At 44.6% G+C, this 24,975-nt stretch overlaps 1 protein-coding gene across 1 annotated transcript; it reads left to right on the top strand.

Moving 5' to 3' along the window:
- The first annotated feature begins 121 nt into the window (after positions 1-121).
- Positions 122-24,766, top strand: LOC135373274 (sorting nexin-10-like). Its single transcript, XM_064606502.1, has 6 exons — positions 122-366; positions 15,508-15,591; positions 16,017-16,117; positions 16,757-16,855; positions 21,707-21,880; positions 23,189-24,766. The coding sequence occupies exons 1-6, from the start codon at positions 247-249 to the stop codon at positions 23,535-23,537; spliced, it is 927 nt and encodes a 308-aa protein (XP_064462572.1). The 5' UTR covers positions 122-246; the 3' UTR covers positions 23,538-24,766.
- Positions 24,767-24,975: the final 209 nt, after the last annotated feature.

The following is a 24,975-nucleotide window of genomic DNA, read 5'->3' as shown; positions in this document are numbered from 1 at the left end:
AGCGCAAAACCAGTTTGAACTCGAGGTGCATTGTTTGCTCGACAAGGGCATGTCGATAATCTTTTCAATGGGGCGTTTAAGATACAGAACAGCGTCACTTTGCTCCCGGACCAATGGTACGCCTGTGCGATAAGGGCAGCGACAAACGTGGTAAGAGGACGGTCGTGGGCGCTACCAGAGTTCTCGTGCAGAAGCTGTTTGTTTCTTTCGGACTTCGGGGAGGTGTACTTTGCTGCTGTTTGCGACATGAAGATAAACGACTTTGACGTCGGTGCCGACTTGGATGGCGATTCTGGACACTTTTCGCTGAGTCCAAAAAGTGTCACTCAGTGCGACGAAGGCATGGAGGACATCCAACTTGAAGAGGTGAGTCTCAACCACCGTGTCAGGTGTTTTAATCTGCTGGTAGTCTTTCATTCCGATAGAGGTAAGAAATAACTGTTGAAAGAGCTTAGCTTCAATATGTGCCGGATTCATGTCGGGTACCAGGTAATGATCTACGAAGCAAAATATGCATCGCGGATAAACTTCTGGTAGAAGCATTTTGCAACATATATTGTTTGTAAAATATGAACCCTCTAGAACCTTCGATCTGCCACCCGGAATTAGTGCATGATTCGAAGAGAGCGTGTGCTATCAGTTTCTAAGAGCGCCTTTACTTTACTTTATTTTTTTGCTTTACATGTATGGCGCCGCGATACTGGCGCTGCTTAGCTTTCGATGAGTCCTGTACTCTGTCTACGCGTTCCTGTCCCTTACAAGTGTGTGGGTCCTCTAATGCTCTACATAAGGCGTTGTTGCGTGGATGGATCTGTAAGATGAGATGTTTACAAATGTGGGAGCTCTGTGTCACATTTATGTCGGAGTATATTGTGCGCTTTATGCGCGTTCAAATCTTGTGTAAAGAGGCCGTGCACAGTCTACGCACAAGTTTTTCTGAGAACAAGCTTTCCATGGTTAATGTCTTGCTGCCTCCTGTGGGTGCTAGTGTTCGTGCAACACCAAGAAACGTTGAGGGATCAGTTGATACTCATATTCAGATACCGTTATTCTTTTAAAGTGTATTTAAATTGGAGGTATAATCGTTAATATTATTCGTGGATTGCAAACTGCGTGTTTATATCCCTGCGTGCAGTATTATATGGTGTATGTACGGGTATTTCATCCATATAACAGTTCTCCTCTCACGCAATATTATTCTTTTGCATAATTCTTTTCTGACGTTCATGGAAAGAGGATTAAAATCAGAGTTAAGTAGCTAAAGCTCAGCTGAAACACCTGAGGTGACATCCCGTCGGGGATCTTGTACGCCCACATCCCCTTGGCCTAGTTGGTCTATTCCACAGAAGTCGCTTGTGTATGTGCTTCAGGTGGATGGCTTACATCACAACAGTGCAGTCAATATTTAACACTTGAGTGTTTATACGGACGCACGCTGTGCTTGTATCGTAATGGCAATTTGGTATTTCGTAATCAGCGAGTGTGCGCCGCTTGTCTTGTCCAAAGTCTTTCGTTACCCAATTCGTAATCTGGCCCACATTCTGGTTTGTATGCTGGGATTATTCCCTGGCTGATTTTGCTATCGCTTGGTAGAATGCAGACTCCCTCTGCATCTGAGTCACGTGATGACGTCATGGGGAAAAAGCAACAGAGGTCAGATCGCATCTGCGCTTATTCGAGGAGTTTGACGGACAAAAGAGAACTTGATACTGGGTCATGTTTGGTTAAGGATATTACGAAATCGTGGTTAACAAACGTTTGGGAACTTACGTCCGTCTTACCACTACGCTTCTATGCTATTGTGTATCATTATAGGGCCGACTTTTCGGGTTAAACCCGATTCCGCCAGATTGTTCCCTCTCGAATCAGCTCCGGTGCTCAAGTTCAACCCGATTTCTTTCCGAATTTCCACGATGTATTCCGTTGTGTCGTGGATTAAGTACACGACTTAGTATCAACCTGTGGACATGTCTGATGAAAATATTCTCTGAGTGCGACAATAAACTATGCAAAAAACATTAAATGTTGCATCATGTGGTGTCTGCGACCATAAATCACGATAAATATACATGTTAGACGCTCGCTGGACTGGAAGAGGAATATTACCCGTAACACCAGACAGCATTAATAGCACCCGATTTCACCACGAATTTAAGAATACAAAATAGCATTCGTTTTTCCCCTGAGAATTCGCGAAAAGAAATTCATCCCCAAACAGTTGGACCCTATGTGTCATCACTCATACATAACTTGAAGACTAATTCATGGGGTCATAAGTTCATATACGACAATGAAAGAGTATGGGGAGGAAATACGGGAAAGTAAAATGTAGATTAATAACTTTCAAACGGTATTTTCTAATTACGTGGTGCACAAATACGTTAGGTTTTTTGGAGGAAGCACCTTCGATTCCCGCACACGCTTCCGTCGAAAAAAAAAACGACTGTAGTTTTTGAACATGTAATTTACCATGAATCGTAAAAGGGGGAGCCAGCATGATCTTACACCGTCGTGTTTTCTTTCTTCATTGTCCTAGATTATTTATCAGACCACTATTCAGTTTAAATTTTTAAACTCTAGGCTTTCACGTTTTAGTACTTCCAGCCCATCGCATGCGCTTACTACGCTTACGGACTAAAGTTTACGGAACACGCTCCGGCGCATTCCTCCCTCGGGGTGACACGCTAGCGGTGAATCGCACCGTACGGGCATGCAAATTGGTGACTGGGCGACCTTAGCGGTCCCATTTGCTGTTATCGTGACTCTGAGGAAGGAATGTTCCGGAGCGTATTCCGTAAACTTTTGTCCAGCACTGCACCGCCCCAGGCAGCGCACGATATTACCACATTGGATGAGCACTGGCATAACGGGTCCAAAATCGGATCCGTTTTGCCAAGATTTTTCGCATATTAGCTAAAACTTGGCAATATGGGGCCGATATTTGCAAGTTTGTGCTTATATGGTGAAAATGTGTGCAATATGGGCCCCATACACTGCCTTAAGTTTCAGCCAGGTATGGGCATAAATGATTTGAGTATCTAAATATAAATACAAAATACTTTATTGAAGTGGATATTTAAATATTCTTCATAAATACTTTTCAACATGAGTATTTAAATACACAATATAAGTACAGTACTGAAATACCTTAACTACCATAAATACTGTAAGATGTCATCTGGAATTACAAAAATAACGATGATCATAACAAATCGACAGGGAACACTGGCATTTATTTGTTACATTATCATGGCGATTTTAATATTACAGATTACTCGGAGACTGTGGCCCGAATTTTGAAATTCTACTTTCCTTTCCGATCCCTTTTTCGCTCCGACAGAGAACCTTCCGCCCAGTTTCAAACAATCCTTCCGTTTCGGTCTTTCTTTCGCAGACACGAAAGGGCCGCTTTGGAAAGGTTGCTGATGGGCTACCTGTCGTTGAAACTCTCGCCTTCCGTCGACACGCTACCGGTTTTCTTGTTTTTTTAGCAGGGCCTTGTAGCTCCTTATTAGCTCAGGCAGGACCGCTGTCTTATCCGCTGTGACGTATGGTGTTCATGTTGCCAGATTTGGCAGCATACACCGCGTGGGTATCGTTACTACGCCAACATTAACACGTGTCAAGGTCTTCGGATACGAAACACAATCGGCAATTCTTTCCCATGTCAATAAGCCCATGGTGCAACGCGTGACCCATGCAGCACTGGGATTCCTTGAGGTCGTACGTTCTGAAACCCATGTAGTACAACTTTAAAACATTTTTAGGTTGAAAATAGAGGAGGATAGCTTGTCTTTAGAACCCGGCTAGTGAAGTTATGCTCTGTACCCTCGCTATCAAACGAGCTGCTGGAAGCACAAGATTCCTTTCGTTATAGGAAAGCGTAAGCAGAGTTCAAAAGTATCACTGGGTAAAGAAGGCGACCTTCTGACGAAAGTAGCTTTGTGAGTTCCTCAGGAAAGGAACGAACGTAGCAGAAGGAAAGTCTCATTAAAAAATTTGGACCTGTATCTTTTAGGCATCTTCTGTTCGGCCGTACAATCAGATTCGCCAAGGAGAACAGAATCTCCGCAGGTGCCGGTGAACAAATGCTCGTTTTAAATTTGACGAAGATGCTTCGCACAACAAGGTAATCGGGTAGTCGCGACCGTTGTCCGCAACAACAATGAAAAACGCAATCTAAAATGGTTTGTCGCATGCACATGCTACAGCGCAAACATGGCATAACCGCGCCCCGAATTCGCCCTTCCTCACGAAAGGTCAAATGCAGGGCAACTTAAAGATGTCAGTCGAGGTATTCTGTATTTAGGAGTATTTGCAAAGTATTTACAAAAATAAATACCCTAAAATTGGTATTTCAATGAATACATTTTTGGAGTCTGTGTATAAATACAAAATGTAAGTACATGTCTTTATATTTTTCATAGTATTGTAGTTACAATGTATTTAAATACTGCCCATCCCTGCTTTGAGACAATATGGGGAAAATATCGGCAAAATGGGGCCCATATAAGCCCCGTAGGAGGCCATAGAGCCCCGTGTGCAGCCCATGTGGGGTAAAAATGCTCAAAAAGGACTAACCCGTATTGGGTACGTGAAAATACGTATATTCCAAAAGCCGAGTGTGTAGTTGTGCCTAATGACAAAGCAGCACGACAAGGTTTGACACTGAAGCGTTTAAATGTCCTACTCAATACGCCGTACAACAACTATTCGCAGTTGATACTTTGTCGGAAGAGTCAGCATCTGGCAAAGAACTGTAACATGCACTATAACCAGTGGCGTAGCCACGGGGGGGCTAGGGGGGGGGGCAAATCCGAGAACATAATAGGGAACGGGGGGCAAATCGTGCAAATCCGAGAACATAATATATGTGGGGGGGGGGACCAGTGTGACGATCGCGAAAGTTCTTGCAGTTCATGGCGTCTATCTAAGAAGCACTCTTGAATGGTTTTCAAAGTATGAGCTTTTCAAAATACTTCCAATCTCGTGACACCACCTCATTGGTCATGACAACCTATACATGTAATCGTACTGTGAGCGTCTAAATCAACTATTTTTGTTCCTTTTTTTAATCCTCAGTTTGCAGTGTGCACAAGTATGCGTGTGTTGTCGAGACAGGATCAGCGGGGGGGGGGGGGGGGCGAGTCTTCGTATCGAGCCCCCCCCCCCCTACCTTGGAGAGGTCTTGCTACGCCACTGACTATAACTCAGCTGGTGGAGACAGCCGCCCTCTTGCTTCGTGATGTCATTTGGTCGTAGCTGCGGAATAAAGCGAAACAACTCGGAGCGTGTGTTGGTTTCAGCGAAATCGCGCGTCCTACCACTCGTAATGCGCTTGTGCGACAGCCGAATCGGTCTTTCATTCGAACGAAAATGTCTGTGGTCATAGTCTGTAATGACAATGGAAGCTGGAGGTCAAGTAAAAAAACGCAATGTCTGATAGAAAGGAATATCCGTTCTGTAATGCTAGGTGCATCGAAATTAATGCAGTGCGAGCTGCTAAGGCGTATGTCCGTCACAGTCACCAAAAGTGTCTCTCCTTTGCACTCTAGGACCTCCTAACTTTTTAGGGCAAGGCGGTGTGCAGTGTTTTCGTAACGCGCTGCAACGTGTATCAGCTAGATCTTCACGTAAAAGAAAGACGAACGAAGTAATACCACTTTTAGTGGTGGATACTATACCGGCTGATGGATTATTTTATTACACGGACTGATTATCGGCATCATCAGGAAAGAATTGGCACATCACTGGCAAAATGGGCTTGGCAATATAAGCAGCCCATATTGGTCCAATGGGCAACCTGGTTGCATTTTTCATGTTGGACCAATATTGGCGCGCCTGGAAGCTGCCTGGGACCGATTATATCGACCATAATGACCTTATCTATTGAACTGTCCCCTGGTGGCACAAGTTCGATAGAGGGGGGTAACGCAAACATTCGAGTTCTAGCGCGTCATACGCTAATGCCTGTGCGTACGTAAGGCATAACGTGGTGGTACATCATAATATGTGAAGCTCATATTTTGCGCACGCGCAGAATCACCAACGCTATCCCTTGCGTACGCAAAGGCGACAGCGCAGGATGCACTAAAACAGTTCAGTAGGATAAGGATTGCGCATGACAGGTCGGTTTTGTAGCGAGAGCAATCAACAAGCCAAGTCTGGGATGTAAATCTTCCGGATAATAGCCAGTTTTGGTATATGGTACGCTATCTCCCATGTGTGGGCAATGTATAGCGGTTGTGGTTCTGGGCACGCGCAATGTAGAAACATATCTTTGCGCATTGCGCAGAACTGGCTATCTCTTACTTCTACGCTATCTCTTACTTACACAAAGGCGATAGCGTACACAGTAAATTCAAAAACACCCTTTCTGGGTAAAAAAAAGGTGTTTTTAAGCAAATACACCTTTTTTAATTCCACAAAGATAACCAAAGGCCGCAAAAAGGGTGCTAAAAAGGTGTATGAGAAAATACACTCTTTATTACACCAAGTGCTGTATCAAAAAGGGTGTTTTTATGCGTTTACACCTGTCTTTATACCCTTCAAGTAACACTGGTGTCGACAAAGGTGTTTACGTTATATACACCCTTTCTACACTGGTGTTGAAAACGGTGTTTTCATTCGTGAGAGAAAAATTACATTGGTTTGACAGCTCCGCTCATTAGGTAATCACATTATAGACGATAGCTTGAGTTGAAAACACAATATTTGACAGGGAGGGATGTCAGGAAGCTCGCTGATATCTTGACTCGTTACAGGAGTACGTGTTAATTGCAAAGACACATGTTCGTCACCGTTACAGACGAGTTTTACCGCACTAAGCTTAGCGAATATACTCCAACGAACTGCATTTCAGTATATGATCAATCTGCTACGCCAATTTAGGCTACTGAGAGTGCTCGGGCTCATTACAGGCATCGTCTGGATTACCGACGCATCGTGGCGACATGGCAGCATCGTAACGCCGCTCATTTCACGAGCACGGACGGCGTTACGATGTTGCGATCTTCACCTCTTCCCTTACATATGCCCAATTGTTTTGTTTTCATTTTATTTGAATTGTTCTTTCTTTTTTTTTTTTTTGCTCACTCACAGTGTTGCTAGGACGATGAGGGTTGCCAGTGACGCGCTGCGCTCCAGTTTAGGTTCTGCTGTGGAACCACGGCTGGAACTGTGCCGTCGCTACGGTGGTTGTTGCCATACAAGCAAAAACGTCGGACCGCATGGCTCGGCATGCTGCAGCGGGAGCTTACACCCTTTCGAAAGGGTGTAAGAGTGTTAAACACCCTCCTAAAAGGGTGTTCAAACAGGTGTTTTTTGCACAATACACCTTTTTGAAAGGGTGTTACAGTTGATGCGGTGTAAAAAAGGGTGCCAGCCATAGGACAAAAAGGTGTAAGCGTTTTATACCCAAAAGGGTGTTTTTGAATTTACTGTGTACGATATACTAAAACTCACTAATGGGTATTAATGCTACGTACGCTACCACCTTTGCGTACGTAAGTAATAGCGTTGGTGGTTGTCCGCATATACAAAACAAAGAGGGCTTCGCGAAGTGCGCTGAACCACCACGCTGTCCCTTACGTACGCAAAGGCGATAGCTTACGATGTGCTAAAACTCACTAGAAGATTTCGCTTTGAGCGATTACCAGTTCTGAATTGTTATGCACAATATGTAAATTATCATTGCTTCATTAAGTATGTGCTCGTAGCTTATGATGGTCCACATTGATTCCTTTCTTAGCGCGTGGCAGGGATTCTCTGCGTTGAGGTCGGTGCGTTCTTCGTTTCTTATTACCTGTACGCCTCTTACAGAACGGGCGATTTTTTAAAATGCATTTATTGATGCAAAGAAGAAATTTCCGTTTACACGCTAAAACGAAGCCTAAACTTCTAGATTTACCTAGTGTAGACATGCTAAGTTTAGAAATTCGAAGAAATACTGAATCCCAGTGTTTATTTTCTCTGAGCTGAACCATTCAGCCAGCCAGCGGTGAAACTCGACCCTCTTAGATTTCGCTGAGTCAAATTGTGTGCATTCTCTTAGGTGCATGTGTGTAGGTTATCACTTTTCTTAAAATTTTGTTTTCTTGAACATTGGGGGCGCCTGGAACTTGGCCCAAACATGAAAAAGTGTTGTCCGTTTCTCCCCTCCTTCTGACACATATACAGACGACACTTGTGCGCTTTCTTTGCCTGCTCTTAGAGGGGGAAGAGTCGACCTAGCTTCGTTAAGGGCACAAGAACGAAAACAAATCTGGTCGCATGGTGAGAGCTCAAGAACGGAACGCGTTTCGGGCAAAGTTTACAACTACTTTTCGTCAAGTTAGCCCTAAACTATTTATGCTCCTGAACTACTGTATGCAGCTTAGTTTCACGTAACATATTAAGGTAGTCTGCATTCATTCTTTAACTAAGCGATCGAAAATATCGACCATTCGTAAATAACGAAACTTTTGAGATAGTGTTGTCGCGTACCAGAGGCCGTCTAATGCGTGAAAGAAATCGTGCCGTTTGTAGAACAGATTCTCTCCTTTAACGTATTGAAAATGGCTTTTGTGTCTGTGTGTTAAACGAGAAATATTTTTCGTCGCCATAATACGCTGCAGCTCACTCGCTAGATGAGGTCGTTTAGGAACCGAAAAGAGTGATGATGATGACGGTGTCTCTTTGTGAAAAGAGACACCACCCCCTTTCTATTTTGAAAATTTACAGGTACATTTGTTTTTTCGCGAGGAACAAAGAAACATTTTTCAGCGCATTAATACAGTGATCAAAACAAACGTACTCGAAGAAAATGGCTGAATAAGTCAGCATACACCGACAGAGAACACAAAGTCGAAATGTTCCGTTTAACCATATCGAAGATTTTCCGAAAGCTTAGACCTGACCCCTTGGGCCGTAAGGAACCTGTTCTGCATTGTCAACATTGCCTGCCTGTCAACATTGCACTCAAAAGCTTCTTCACAGGTGTTAGAAAATGCGGCAATGTTCCTTCAGACTCTACAAGAGTTGACAGATTGTTCTTGATTGCTGACGACGCTGTAGATCTTTGTGCAGTTTTTCGTTGCAAGCCTGGAGTCTGTGCACCTTTTGCCTCAGCTCTTGCAGCTTGCTCCTTGGGTGTTGAGGAGCTGTCCCGTATTGAATCACATTCTGCTGAAGAAGGCATTGCCCGCCCGCGTCTATAGGAATGATGACAAAAGGCAGGTTACGGATTGCAGTAACTGTGACAACGAAGCTACTCAATGAGCGTGCATACCTGCAGCTTGGGTTGGTTGTCCTAATGGTACTTGTAGAACATTGTCAACTGCAGGTGCACACACCCCGCTAGCAGTGGTCCTGGACGGGGGAGTCGTATATCACGATGCTCAGTAATATGCTGGGTGATGAGACCTCTATCCCATTCCCTGTTGTTCAATGCAAGGTGGTGCACCGTTAACTTCAGGTTATACCACTTTCGCATGTCAGTGTACCTGTACTATCAGGTTGATTGTCCTGAAGGGCTAAGCGTGGCGACCCAATGCTCCCTGTATCACCTTCTGTTCCTGCAGTTTCATCACAGACTGGCCTGCAGGGCACCAAGATGATGGCATGTTGTCTGCTGTCCTCCTCAATGCTTCTGCTTTATGCTGTATGGTGTCAACATCTGTCTGTACAACAATACAGATCTGTATCTGCATCTGTTTTACTCCTTTTGAGGTCATGCTGATATAATGACACTCAGAAAATATTGCCCATTTCTGTTTTTGTTGGCCCCATATTTACCAGCACTATATGAAGAAAACACTTAAGTGTCGGGACTGCATCCCACCTGTAGCAACTTCTCCGCAAGTGTACGCGGGGTCGGCCGGGTGTACCTGGTTTGGCTAGTCCCGAGTTTCACCGCTGTGCGGCGTCGATTTGGCGAAAAACGCGAATAGCTTCAGTATCCATCCAAATATGGGAAGAAGAAATGATGCCTTAAGCTCGTGCCTCTATGTGAGGTGCAGTGGCGCGCACTGTTCAAATTCGCGCGCCCAATATCAGAAACAACAAGGCACGTGTTCAATGTTTTGAGTGTACCAGCTCAGTTGATGTTGACCAATGGGGACAGATGTTCTCGCAGCAACAACGCTGAACATCACACAATACCATTTATGCACCAGCAAACTATCACATGTAGTTGCTTGAGCTTCTCTTTTCTTTTTCTTTTTTTTTCTCTAGCCATCGCATGATATCCAAAGCTAAACGCTTGAAGTATGCGTAAATGAAACCGCAGACACGTGTACATGCACATATAGCGCTTCTCGAAACAACAATGCTTCCTCGGGTGCTCACCTGGCAGGATCCTGAAGAAAACGGTAGAAAGTTGTGCCGCTTGTGGGGTGCCGTCAGCGACAGTCTCCTCTGCCGTTCAGAAAGCACGCCTATGTGTATTTGGACATGGCTCACACCTTTACCGGGGCCTGCGATAGGGAATATTCTAACTATGTTCAGCTTAGCTTCAAGTCTCCAATGTGTAACTCGATTGTTCTTGTACGATATAGCAATAAATACACGTAAAAAATGCGAAGCAGTCCGTGCGGCACAAACGGAGAAATTTGAGGAACTGCACATGCGCATCTCCCGGAGAGCAGCAGGATGCGGAAACTCGCTTACTCTGCACGACTTTGACGTATACCCATAGAGCCGGCGAATAGGTACTTTTTCCTATATTGAATATCCGAGTAAGCGATTCGTACGCACTTATGTCATCGATGTAAAAAAAAAGAAAAAAAGATTCTTTACATTCGTATTTGTCCTCTCACCCATTTGTCTACACCCAGGTTCGCGCGCGCATCAAAATACCAGGGTTGCCGGGTCAGATTTCGTATTTTTTTTAGATTTCGCCTTCGCTACGTTTTTAGATTTACCTTGGCGTCACTGTGACGTGAGTGGTAGGGACGCCCCTCATTGGACCTGGGATCACATGATCGAGGTGAGCAACACCGCGCAGGCCGGAGAGTCTGCTACCGCTTGGGAGGCAGGCGTTCTCCGGCTGCGTGATCTCCGAAACGGAGAATTTGAAGGCTATCAACGACACGGCCTCGTTTTTTTTTTTTAGACCGCTGACACCACGGTAACAACGAGTGGTGCAGAACGAATATGTGTGATCTACAGCGATACCCCAGCGGTTCCCGACAGCGTGCAGCCTCACTCGCCGTTTGCACCGCACAGTTGGTTCAACGGCTAACAGGTGGTGCCACAATAGCACCATCATTGCTTGCGGTACTTGCTTTCTGCTACTGTGACTTCTATGAGCAGCGAGTGCGTCATGTGCCTTTTCCTGGTGTTGTACTGTGCTGTCGCACCAGTAAGGTCTTCAGCCACTGGGACGTGGCAATTGGTGGGGACTTGCGTGGACGTGTGGGTACGTGCGGGAGCTGCATCGCCATGCCGACCGAGAGGGAATATCTGCTACTGTTCCATCGTTGATGTACGACAAAAACGCTCGTCGGTGATTGATTATCGGATATTACTCTTGTGGTTGCAATCTTATTTTGTCGAGCTGCATGTGTTTTTTTTTTCTCAAAACGTGATAGAAATCATATAAAGAATAACAGTCAACAAGAAACAGATCGCAATGTAGCAGACGGTTTTTTTTTCTACCAACGAATGAGGGGGCTCTCTACCACAAACGTCACACTAGAGTGGGTGTGGTCTGCAGTTAGAGTCCGACCCGTCGCCGCGGCAGCTATTTTGCAAATTAATTGCGCCGTGGTGAAACAACTTTGAACAGAAATATTTTGTAGGAATGTTTTTCACATACTGCCTTACAAGATGACAGCAGTTTTTGGCCATGTTGGATACCACGTTAATGCTCCTTTAAGATGTAGGGTGATGTAGCAGTCGCACCGGCCGTCAGCCGCAAGCCACTACAGCGCGCGGTTTACGCCAGCGCTACTCAGCGCGAGAATCAAAACATTCCTCCAGTTCATCTTCACCATTCAAAGTACCCGGTTATTAAAAGGCTACCTTCCGTCCAGGCGAACTTGTCGTCTCAGTCTCGACAAAATCTTTGTTCCCATGATCATACCTCAATCGAACAGTTACTCTACGGGGTTTTCTAGTGAACTGGTCCCTAACGAGAGACGTTGCACTGTCACAGGATGTAGGCGAAATATAAACAACCTGTTTGGTACACTAGGTTTCAACAGACTCGAAAGGAATCACTCTGGCTATGAACATTTTGTTCAGTCTTCCCTATATAAAAAGCGTAAGTCGTTTTGGAAATATGTTAACGGCAGAACCTCTACTACGGATACTATTCATGTGATAGAAGACTACTGTCCTCTAACTACACCGTCTGAGGTAGCTAACAAGTCTACTCTTTTTTAAGCCTGCTTCTGATGTGCAAAGTAGATGTTCACTTGTCGATTTACCCTCCTGTCTCACCCCATCACAAATTCATATTGAGGAGCCTGATGCGATATGTGCTGTTGCAGAGCTTAAATCCAGTATGTTGGCTGGGATTGATTCATTCATTCTTAAGGAATGTGGGTCAATTTTTGCTCCCATATTAACACTGCATTTTTACACAAGCCTTCGTTCTTCAGTTTTCCCAACTGTGTGGGAATCGTCCCTTATTGCCCCTATACACAAAGGCGATTCGAGAGCTGAAGTGTCAAATTGCAGACCCATTTCGTTGTTGTCGTCGTCGTCGTCGTCGTTCTCAAAGATTTTTGAAAAAGTTGTTTTTAAACATCAGTCTTTTCATTTTCGTTCTTTTCTAACCACTGCGTAACATGGATTTACACCTGGCAGATCCATTGAAACAAATCTCGTTACCTATATTAACTACCAAAACATCAACATTGAAAATCGTAAGCAAGTTGACTCTCTGTATTTTGATCTGTCTAAGGCATTTAATACACGGTTAACTATGGTTACTTACTTTCAAATTGTCATACTATGGAATGGCATCTGAACTGTGCGCTTACCTTAGGTACTTTTCTTTTTAGTGTGTTTATTAACGATTTGCCAGCCTGTGTACGTAACTCGTCGGTGCTCCTCTACGCTGATGATATCAAGTTGCACAGACGCATTGAAACATTGTACGGCGCAGTTTGATCTTCGATATCTTTGCGCCAGAAAACTCGAAACTCCAGACGCATTGAAAGCTATCACGATTGTGGTCTGCTGCAAGATGACATTTCTCTCATTCATATGTAGTGTTCTAATTTGTTAAACCGTAATATTCAGAAGATATTGCCATCTCCTTCACTACAAAAACTAATTTCATTGTTCCCCATTACCAATTCCGATTATATCAGTTACAATTATATAAGAAGAGATTCCGTTGCTGTTGATCTTGATATATTCGTTAGGGAGTTTTAGGAAACCGTGATAACCCTCAGATTCCTTTTCCGCATCGATATCAGCCAATCAGTTATCAGGGTAGCACTAGCCGATTGGCTGATAGCGATACGGAGAATAATTCTGTGGGCGATCACGGTGTCCTAAAAGTTCCTATTGACAGCTCTGACATTTGAACCACACGTGTCGAGCATATATGTTCTGCGATGCGCAAGCTTGGTATCATTGCACGCATCGCTGAGTCATTTGTTGAAAAAGTGTTTGTTTAGCTTAGTCTTTGCTGTTGTGCTTCCCATCCTGGAATTTGCTACTGTTGCCTGCAACTGTGTACATGCAAACGCGAAGTACATGCAAACGCTTTCTGACGACATTGAACATGTCTAGCACCGCTTCATTTCTGTTCTTGATGATCGACACATTGATGTCAGTATACTACAATTACGAGCATATCCTGAAGCATATCCCTTGCAAACCTTGTCAAATCGTGGAACTTTCAAACATTGTTTTCTTGAAGAAACTGGTTCACTCACTCTTCAACTCCCCTGATTTACTACGCTTAATTAATCTCCATGCACCTTCTCGTTCGCTTAGATATCAACCCATCTTTGATGTCGACCGCATATACAAGCAAAGTCGGATCAGTCGTCTACTAACGTGCTGGAATAAACTGTTCGAGAATCATGATGTTGACATGTTCGCAGATTTTTCTAATGCTACTAATGCCATCAAGTCAATTTTTAATATACGATATAGTTATTGTAGTCTTCCCTTTAGTTGTTTCGCCTTCCCACGACTTACTTTAACACTTGCTGTTTTGTGCACAGTATTTGTGTTGCTTTGTATTTATGCGTATTTTGTTTATCTTTGTATTTTAATTTGTTCATGTTTTCATGTTAATCATGTTCATGCGCTATTTTCCCAGACCTTCGGGTTGCTTATGGGCGCCTTATAAAAAATTATTATTATTGCTACTAATAAATTATTAGCATTACTATTAGCATTTACATTGAGGGCAAAAATGACATTTGGTTTTCAGTGTTCAAACAATGGACGGTTGTTTCAAAACTTTCTAATAGTCGTACTTCTTTCCTTCTGAATTCCGGCAGCTGTACGTGTACGAAATAACATAGACGGACGTTCCGCCTGATGCAAAATTGCATCTGTCCGTGTGCGAGCTGTAGTGCGACGTGATATGAGGGTGCGTGTCAAGTTTCGATAGTTCTCGCATATCTTGGGTGGAAGTCTTACCAGAGCCGTCACCAATCTGTTCCCAACTTTTGTGGAAGTGAGATTGAAGCAGAGCACAACAACATTAGGAACATTCTTTCGTATTTCGACACCAATGAAGTATCTGAAGTGAAGTATTAGGTGATATTGGCGGCTTAGTTTCGCGTTCGGTGCCTGGCACACATTGTTCCTGGCTCGCACTTGTGAAAGCGGTTGGCTCCTCCCACATTCCTTATGGTATATCTCCCAGAGTTGGCTGAGTGATAGGATATCTGGAAAGTGATATACCCAAGAGATAAAGCTGTATCTTACCATGACGATCAGTACGCCGAATAACACGCGTCGTTTGTCTTGCTTCAACAGTCACATGAGTATATTGTCTCGAAAGAAAGACCACGGACCGCTTGCACGAACGTTGAGGCTGTTGCTGAGTGCTGCCCTTAGTAGCTCTGTCAGAAAGTACTGCCGAAGCTATGGAGCGCAGCACTGGGGAATGGCCCCAACATTCGAGCAAGCGGGCCCAGATACGTTATACGTGGGCTATCATTGACGAATTTATTGGAGCAAAAATATTGCCGAACTAATTGTTCGAAGTCTTTCTTGATGTCCCACGTAAGCGCAACCCCCCCCCCCCCCGCTCCCTCTTGATACCCGATCTCATGAGAGCGACTCCTTTAGCACTTCCCCTTTCCTAAGCATCAGCAATCATCGTGGCAGTACCCTCTGCGATGTTGTCTCCGAGAACATTTTTTTTTTCTTGCAATCAACTCTTTCCTGCAGACATGAGGTTCAAACGCTCGGATGTTCAGAAACTACAAACAGGCATGCCTACCACTGTAACTATTCTTAATGCATACACCAGATGCGCTTTCTAAGCCTGGAATCCGATGATTTCGAACGGCTACCAGTGCTTACGTGCAGCATTTTCTTTTGCAGACCTTCCTGCACATCAACGTTCGAAACCCAATCACCCACAATGTAAAGGGCGAATACTACACAACCTACGACATAGCCATAGAGGTATGTAGTCATTTCGTTTTTTCTGCAGTGTACCAGCGGGAAGAAGACAGCGGAAATCCAGTTATGCGTCAATCATTTTGAGCGACTCGTGTGTATGCTAGAAGCATATATTTGCTTCCATAATGATTTTAATGGCGTATTGTTGTGTGCGACGGCCTGCATGAAGCAGTGTATCTTGCTCATCGCAAGCAGGACTTGTTTTAATAGCCCCTGAAGGCTGTTTCAGCCATGCCGGGTTATCTTCGATGTGTTTTTTTTTTCTTGCATTGTATTGCATTTCTCAAATTGAGTGTCCCACAACTGGTGACGTCTTGTTTTCTTTTTCGTAAGACACCGATAAGCAAGAGACATTTGCGAAAAATCACCGGGGACGACGCTATTACATGCAATTGAACGAGTCCTTATAAAAAAAAATAATTTTCTAGACGAACAACGCAAGCTTCACAATGAGCAGCTCCCAAGTTCGTCGTAGGTTTTCGGAGTTCTACCAGCTGAGGCACCTTCTCTCGGAACAGCTACCCAGTCTGTAAGTCCTCTCCGTAGTGGCCACGATACATGACACCTTGTTAGGTGACTTTAGTTATTTGCTTACCACAGTTACCCGTCATACTTCAGGTATCTTGCATTTTGTTTGCTCAAGTTGAGACCATGCACCCGCGTCGTTTCTGAGTAGCCATTTTTGGATGTAAACGTCAATGGGGAGCCACAGTGTGCTTCGATAACATATATTGACGAATTGCGCTGACCGTTTTCGTGCAGCCCTCTGCAGTGTACCGATGTGGTTTGAGCGTAGTCTGGCCGTCCTGTTCGTTTTGTCTTCGTAGGATGAAATCTCCGGGTTCGCGGGCACTGTTCCCAGGCACTCTGCCTGCCGGTGCAATGGCATGTTGCTTGGGGTGGGAAAAAGCGCGTCCCGGGCCAGCTTCACAGGAAACTGTGCCGCCATTTGCCTAACAGGTTCTGAGGAAAACGTAGGGCAAACACCTTGAGTGTAAGAACGAACGCCGAGCGAAATGAGCAGCGCAGCTTGCGCTGGAGCGACAAGTGTAACATCCGCACTATATAGCCACCGTTAGCATTTTCTGCACAGCGGCCAGTGGAATTCGCCAATTGCTAGCGACAGACACATTGTACATGAGTAAGCGCTGTTGTCCTTCTATTTCAGAACCCCTCCGACCCTTCCATTTCGGACGTTCTTAGTAAAGCGCTTCGACTCCTCTTTCATCGAAGCTCGACGGAAAGGTCTCGAAGAATTCCTCAAAGAGTAAGGGTTTCGTGGTTATTACATAGAGGAGAGCGACTAAACAGCCCTGATAGTTTCTGAAATGTCAAGCTAACTGCGTAGTTCGCGTAACTCGCAGAGAAACTTGTACTTGGGAAACAGCCTCCTTGAGACTTGACCGCGGTAGCCTATAGGTATGCGCAACCACCTCGAAACATTGGGTTTCAGACGTTTGTTTGTTTGTTTGTTTGTTTGTCTGTCTGTCTGTCTGTCTGTCTGTCTGTCTGTCTGTCTGTCTGTCTGTCTGTCTGTCTGTCTGTCTGTCTGTCTGTCTGTCTGTCTGTCTGTCTGTCTGTCTGTCTGTCTGTCTGTCTGTCTGTCTGTCTGTTTGTCTGTCTGTTTGTCTGTCTGTTTGTCTGTCTGTTTGTCTGTCTGTTTGTCTGTCTGTTTGTCTGTTTGTTTGTCTGTTTGTTTGTCTGTTTGTTTGTTTGTTTGTTTGTTTGTTTGTTTGTTTGTTTGTTTGTTTGTTTGTTTGTTTGTTTGTTTGTTTGTTTGTTTGTTTGTTTGTTTGTTTGTTTGTTTGTTTGTTTGTTTGTTTGTTTGTTTGTTTGTTTGTTTGTTATGAGATAAGAGGCGTTAGCCAAGCCAGGGTTGGCTTGCTCGCAACGCGCATGCAGCATAGCCGGTGATGAATGCAGAAGAGAGTCAATCCCAAACTCTGCGGAGCTGCTCACGCTGTGTCAACTGCTGACAGCTGCTGTACATTACTCGCAATGCAAGCAAAAAGCAGCGAATTAATGAGAAAATATTTTGTATCGTGCATTAAAAGCGAGTGGATGTGTAAACGCTACGTCGTCGTGTTATGTTTGTATTCGAATGCTATTCGCAGTTTCCATATCCGCTTCGCATGCACAATGCATAAGATATATCTCATGTGTATTTACCTATGAAATAGTCGCATAAGTAACTGGTCGTGAAGGGAAGCATCCAATGGACTATGTTCAGTGTACAGACACAATGCCACGACACTTCTCTTGTTCATACGTAGCATAGCATACGCAGGGGCGGGGCCAAGCACGCCGTTCGGCTGCCTGTTGCACAGTACTTCTGAGGAAGTATGAGTCACGGGTTCAGAGGACATCACAAGGTCGTTTTTTTAATTCATTTAGATCAAAGCCCCACCTAGCCCAAATGATTCATCAGGGCCAAATTAGTAAGAGGACCACGTGATAAAGACGTCAGCGAAAACTGTCACTACCATGAGGACGCTCCACGGTTCAGCCAATGATATGCTTTTTTCCTACCGCCAAGAGAAAATATATAGGTGATGTTCGGAAACCGGGTGGTATACATCCCAGGCAATAACTAGAATTCCACTATATGAGGACACCCACTAAATGGCACAGAATCAATCTGTCGGTGGCTGTCGGTAGCGTGATCGCCGTGTGATACCAAGATCGCGGGTTCGAACCCGGCCGAGAACGGCAGCATCTTGGCGGCAGGGTACAAGTTTCTTAGACACGCAGTCTTCCGCGAGGGACGTTAAATACGGGGTGCCGTGTGCTGAGCTTTCATCGCACGTTAAAGAACCCTCAGGTGGGCAAAAGCAATCTACAGACCGACTGCTGTGGCGTCGCTCATGGTTTCAGTTGTCTCACGACGCAAACCCCCAAATATTAGTTATTAAATCAAGCGAGCGAAGTATCCGTTTCAAGTAGGAGGGAAACTTCTACCCATTACATGCTCTCGTGAACAAGTTACACTATGAACCCAGTTTAGCTGTAAGACGGCAATTCTTACCAGGAATAGAACACTCGCATATAGTCATTGTAAAAACTCCCCATTCATCATCTCGTAATAAAATTGTTGTTGTAGAACTTTCAGCACGCGCGGCAAAAAACAAAAAAATAAACTGTTCTACAGCATCTTACCTCTCTATTCCAGTAGTGCACGCCATTATGAACCGCGTTCTGCAAACCCTTTGCAACAACATATATATTGTGATGAAGTGGGGAGGTTTTCCACTCTAGGAGTGGAACGCTACCCCATAGCTAGGGGTCTAATATGAGTGGTGACAATAATGAGTGATGACGATGAGAGATGACGGGAATGATTGAAGTGGCGATGACAATGCTGGACGTGATCGTGGTGGTGGGAACGTCCGAGGGCGCTGCTGGGGTCATAGTGAGTCATTTAGGCCTGTCGCCTCAAAGAAGTCAACCACGTGACGTAAGGCCGCCCTGGAGTTTGCCGCGGTGTCCCAAGGGCCGAGGATGGTCGACAAGTTGAAGGGGCGGCAGCCAAGGGTGGCAAGCTGTGACTGCAGTGTACGCCTCTCGTTGACATAGGTCCGGCAGCGGAGGAGTATGTGCTCAACGTTGGCAAGTACGCCACACTCGTTGCACATAGGGCTAGCCTCACAGCCTAGCTGGTATCGATAGGACGGAGTGAAGGCCACATTCAGACGTAGCCTGTGGATGAGTGACTTCAGAGGACGAGGAAGCTTTGCAGGCAGCCGGTATGACAGCGTTGGGTCTACATTTCCCAAAGAGGACATAGTTGGAATGTCGTGTTGCTACTGTAGGGTAGACCAGGAATCGGACAAATGCCTGAGGAGGGATCTTATGTCTCCTCTCGGATAATGCCCATTATTCTATGCCATTAGCGGCCGTGATTACTTTTTATCTCCCTACCCAACCCTTTTCGGAGTAGCTGAGAGCAAAAAATATCATTTTATAATAGCCATTCTCAGAAAAATGTATCATGTAAATAACAAAAAAATAATAAACAGAACGAACGAAGTACAAAACGGAAAGTGAGTACCTTCGTTTCCCGGTGATGCAATCGTGAAAAATCTGAACAACACGAGACAATTCTTCTTAATCTATGCGCAATTGTGTCCCTCGTGCCGCCCGGCATTTAAGCACATTGCAATACTGAATGAACCTCATCGCATCATGTGTAAGAAGGTTTGCGACAGCCAGAGCTGTAGCGATGGGTGGTGTGGGGGAGGGACGTCCGCCCCGGGCGCACAACGCCAAGCTCAGGCAAGTTGCTCGTATAGTATAAACCGGGAATGAAGAGAATTTCAATTTACGATCTCTGCAGTGCAAATAAACGTTTTCTTTTCTTTGTTTACAGAGCTTCTGACGGCAGTTGGGGAGGGTAGGGGGAGCGTTTTACGTTTACACTGCCCGGGGCACAAACTTGCCTCGCGACGGCTCTGGCGACCGCATCTTGTATTCATAATGCTTTAAATATACAGGGTGTTTCCTTTTATCTGTAACAAATGTTCATAAAGAGGGGAATTGCCTTAGGACGCTTTTACTTTCGCCATTGGGTTACTCGACGGGGCTGCTACAAGGAAGCCGTATGTATTCTCAATTAGGGGACTAATAGAGAGATTTTAACCAACTTTTTAATTATTGACTTTACGGAGCACATGGCGATTGTAATATTAAAGCCTGAGCTTCACACGATGCGCTCGAACCACTGACGAAGCACGAAAGTAATCTCAGCGCGCCACAGACCTAATTATTTGAGCTCTGCCGTCTCTTGCTCATCTTAAGTGATCGCCAAAAGTGCGACGGTGACGCCGATATCTCCGCCCTCACTTTGCGTCACAGGAATACGCAATGTTTCACGATCTTTGTTTTGTTTGTTCTTTTTTGCTTGCAATGAGCTTTGCACTTCAGCAATACGTATCAGCGCTTATCGTACCGGGGAAGGGCAAGAGCAGTGTTTAGGGTTGCCACCTTTCGTAGTGAAAAATACCGGCTGAGGGAGAGGAGGTGGGACAGAGGGAAAGGAGGAAATGTTCGCGGGAAGTGGAAAGTGGGTGAGGGGCGGAGAGCATACAGAAAGAGAGAAAGAAAGAACGAGCGTACTCGCTCAAGACAACAATAATAATAACAATGAATAACAAGGAAAAGGACTGGTGACTACGGAGTTGTGTCTGTGCTCCAGATTTATTCAAGCTGTAGTGGAATGTTGAAGGGAAAACCCCGTAGAAGCCCCTATGAAAGGTGTTGAGCCACAAATACCGGCAAAAGGCTGCCGGTATCACCTTCCTACCGGCAGAGCGAGCAAATAACCGGTCGTGCCGGTATAATACCGGCCTGGCGGCAACTCTAGCAGTGTTCGGCAGGATGAAATGACTACTACAAGCGGCTGCGAACACATGAAGGCGAAAAGAAAGAAATGAAGAAAAAAGAAAAACAAAACAAAGATTGTCAAACGAACCGTGGTAAGGGTTTGCAAACATCGCGTATGACGATATTCTTTGACGTTAAGTGAGCGCGGAGATATCGACGTCACCGTCGCTCTTTTGGGGATCACTTTGTTTCCAGCGGACGGCCAAGGGGAAATACTTGGGTCTATAGCACGCACTGAGATTACTTTAGTGCTTCATCACTGGTTCGAGCGCATCGTGTGAAGCTCAGGCTTTAATATTGCAATTTCAATTAGCTCCCTAAAGTCAATAATGAAAAAGTTGAATAAGATATATCTTAATTAGTCCCATAATTGAGAAAAAATTGTTTCATAGTAGCAGCCCCCTCGAGTAATCCAATGCCAAAAGTAAAACCGCCCTAAGGCAACTCCCCTTTTTACGAAAATGTGTTGCAGGTAAAAGGAAACACCCTGTATAGTTGGTGTATGAGCGTACACACGCGCATTTACATCTCATACAGTCCCGGCGACATTGGGGTAGTAGGCACAAGTGAGGTGGCGAACCACCCCATTCATCATCAGTGTATTTGTTGTCACCACACAGATTAAACTTGCATGCATGGGTTCGCATTTCTTCTTGAACCCATCCTCAATAAACCCACAGGCTCAGAACGTACTGTACTTCGCCAGGCAAATTGCTCACGAAAGCTGTCGTGATTTCAGAGTACTATTGGAGGATCTGTATCTATCAAACAAGAGCCTGCATCTGTTCATTCAATCCAATCTCCGCATGGACGAGATTCGAGATGTTGTCATGGAATCTCCCGTCTCTTACCTGGCAGAAAGCAAGCCCCAAATCGTCCTTGCTTTGCACGATGAAGCTTTGGAGCAGCAAAAGTGAGTGTGAAACATTTTCGGCTGATGTTGTCCTCACATGAAATTCACTGTGATAGCTGGGGTTAATATCACTGTGCCGTTGTCTCACTGTGAACACGCTGCGATATCAACGAGATACTTAGGGAGGTTGAGCGAATCATTTGAGCGAGCGCTTTACATCAGCGCATGTTGAAGCGTAGGTGCATTTCCGAAGGATTCCTTCGGTTAGGTAACCATTCGCGGAAGAGTTGGAGCACCGACATAGTTGGAGTAATGCGTAACAGGAAGGCGGTGTGCAATTTCCAAAGGCTGTGATCACCTGCTGAAAACGAGTATTGAGCATGTAAGATGCTATTTACAGGTTGTGTCCTCAGGGCTGGGACATTTATAAATTTGCGTAATGACCGTTTGGTCGTGGTTCATTCATTGTACAAATCATTTTTTAGTCAGCAGTGGCATTTAATGAACAATTGGGAGCACTACTTCGACAGACGGTCGTCATATTAGACAGGTGTGGTGATTTTTTCGTGGCTGAGGCCTTTTGAACTGTAAGCGGCAAGCACTGTCCCTCTAGCAGCATGATGCACCTAGTCGTCTGGCATCGTGCCACTTGAGTTGAATATTCAACCAACAAACAATCGTGTCACTCCGTAACTTTAAACCGTTCACTGATGCACACCTGTTTGTGTATTCCCCGTGTGTAGGCTCGCTGCATGACGTAGTCAGTCGGACTTTGTCAAGAGACACGTCTCTCCTTTTTTTTCCCTGTCACTTCACCACCACAAATCAAAAAGGGTATACCTATGTTTTCATTTCGCGGTTACGGCGAATTTTCTACCATGAACGGTGACTTATCCTACGTACTATTTATATGCACCAGCCTTTCTGCGAACGCAAGTGCATTAATCTGCATATAAATACTGGTCTAATATGTATAATATAAACAGGCACAACAAATACATAATCTGTAATGTACGAAAGCAACACTTACAATGCATTAGGCGGCCCAAAGCTGAGTGGCGTGTGCGAATTTTTTTTTTCTAGAATGCAGCATATACTCGAGCTTGAGGAAGACAAACAGTTAAGAACAGACACGGGTTCCCGTAAAATAGGATGTGTCCTCCCCAACCGTTCCTCTCCTCCTCTAGCTGCCTAGTGCCTCTAGTGCCAAACATTGTTACCGTCTAATAACCTACACCAGCTAGCTTGCTTGCTCTATTATATTCATATCAGCTTTTCTGTTTCGCTACCGTCATCGATCGCACCTAGATAAACTATTTATACGACATTTTTAATGTTCTGTACTTAAAGTTCATTTACGTCCTCTAGCTCTGCTCCGAGCGACTCGGATGACTCCACAGACGGCAGTCTCAAGCCTCCCAAAGGAATCCTGCGCAAGTCCATGAGCGCGACAAACTTGCACTCGTTCAAGTGCCCCATGACCCGCGACCACTGCCACCTCCGCATTGGTTCGCGCATCAGCATCTGCCAGCCCACGCTTCATGTGCCTATACCAGAAGACCAAGGTACCGTGGCTTCCTGCGCGTCGCCCAGTCCAGGCCAGTGTCCAGTCGTCAGGAGACTTGGTATCAAGGCCAGTACCAGTGCTCCCTGCCTTCAAAGCATTGTAGATAGGAGGAAAAAGGTCTCATTCAGCAGTTGCGTGAGCGTCTCATAGCGACCGCTTGACACTTTTTAACTGTTTTGTACAAAGTGTTGTGTGGCAACAGCTGAACATATCCGCAGTTTGAGGCGTGAATTATTAACCGTTGATGGGAGACTCGAACTGCATGAGTAACAGGCCCTAAACATGCTTTTAAGACTATCCCAAAATGACAATGCCACCGTGCACTGGGAGGTGGACCTTAAACGTGACACGCATGGCTAGCATTTCATTAATCATTGACTTAAAGTAAGGAATTTGAGAATTTAGTAGTTGAGCACCAGTAATCTTAAGGTATCTGGATTATCTTCCTTGTGTTGTGAAAACGTTTCTGAATAGTCGTCGAATTTGTTAGCAGCTTAAAGTAATTTGCCATACCTGGTTTCCTGGAATAGTGTTGCGTTCTTCTATAATATATAGTGTGTTATAGTTATAATGGCTTTATAACGGCTCGCCTTTGCTGTGCTTGAAAATCCCATCTCAGCACAAAATGGCATGACATGATATTGTCTGGAAATGAAAGGTAATTTAAGGAATGTAGGAAAAACGGTCAGTGGTCCTGCATTTTTACATGTTATAACATACGTATATATAGAGCACATTTTTGGGTTGCAGTTACTATAAATACGGCTTTAGGCTGTTTTTACCTACCTAATTTCAGCATTGTCTATAAATATATATATATAGTAGCTCTGGACTGTGGGCTACCTAGGTTTTAATGTACCTTAAGGTTTTTACAGACTGTATGTTGTGTGTTGTAAATTTGAACTCCGTAGACGTAGCGGATGCGTCTGTGTCTGAGCGATTTTGTTCACTTCTGACATTTTTGTGTGACGTAATATTTATGGAAATTGTATTCAACAGTGTACGCGAAGCAAGTGGAAATATTGCAAAGCTTATATGGGAGAGTAATGCATTCTTCCCATGGGTGAAATCAGAGAGCTCCTAGCATGTTTATAACAATACCTCTTACAATACAAAGTGCAACTAACACCGTAAGTTAATCTGACATAGCTATGCTATATTTTATGAACACACTTTTGTAAGCATTTGAACATTTTAACGTTATTTCAAGTACATTGCTGGGTGCGTGTCTAAAGTGCGTATGTAGTTGACGTCTGTGGCTAGTTTGAGACACTGGACAGAGTTCGTGGTATTGTTGATACCTTTTATCGAGATGTGTCCTCAGTTTACATATTAAATTATGACATTTCATCCTCTGAATAAACTTGGAGTTTCTATCACTGAGTCTCCTTCATTGCTTCATAATTTTCTGATGCACTCCGAAGGGTAGCGTATTCTAAATGTAGCGGCAACAGTGAACTTTCGGCAGCGACGAAACTACTTCATTTGGCTGCAAACAGCTCTTGGAAGATATACGTTCCTTGTAAATTTGCGTGGAGTAAATTTCATTTCGATCGCAGCAGCTTACAGAAGAAGAGAGCGAGGAACA

This window comes from Ornithodoros turicata, unplaced genomic scaffold, assembly GCF_037126465.1.
Source record: "Ornithodoros turicata isolate Travis unplaced genomic scaffold, ASM3712646v1 Chromosome23, whole genome shotgun sequence".
NCBI classification, from domain to species: Eukaryota; Metazoa; Arthropoda; class Arachnida; order Ixodida; family Argasidae; genus Ornithodoros; species Ornithodoros turicata.
This window is presented reverse-complemented; position numbering and strand designations above follow the sequence as displayed.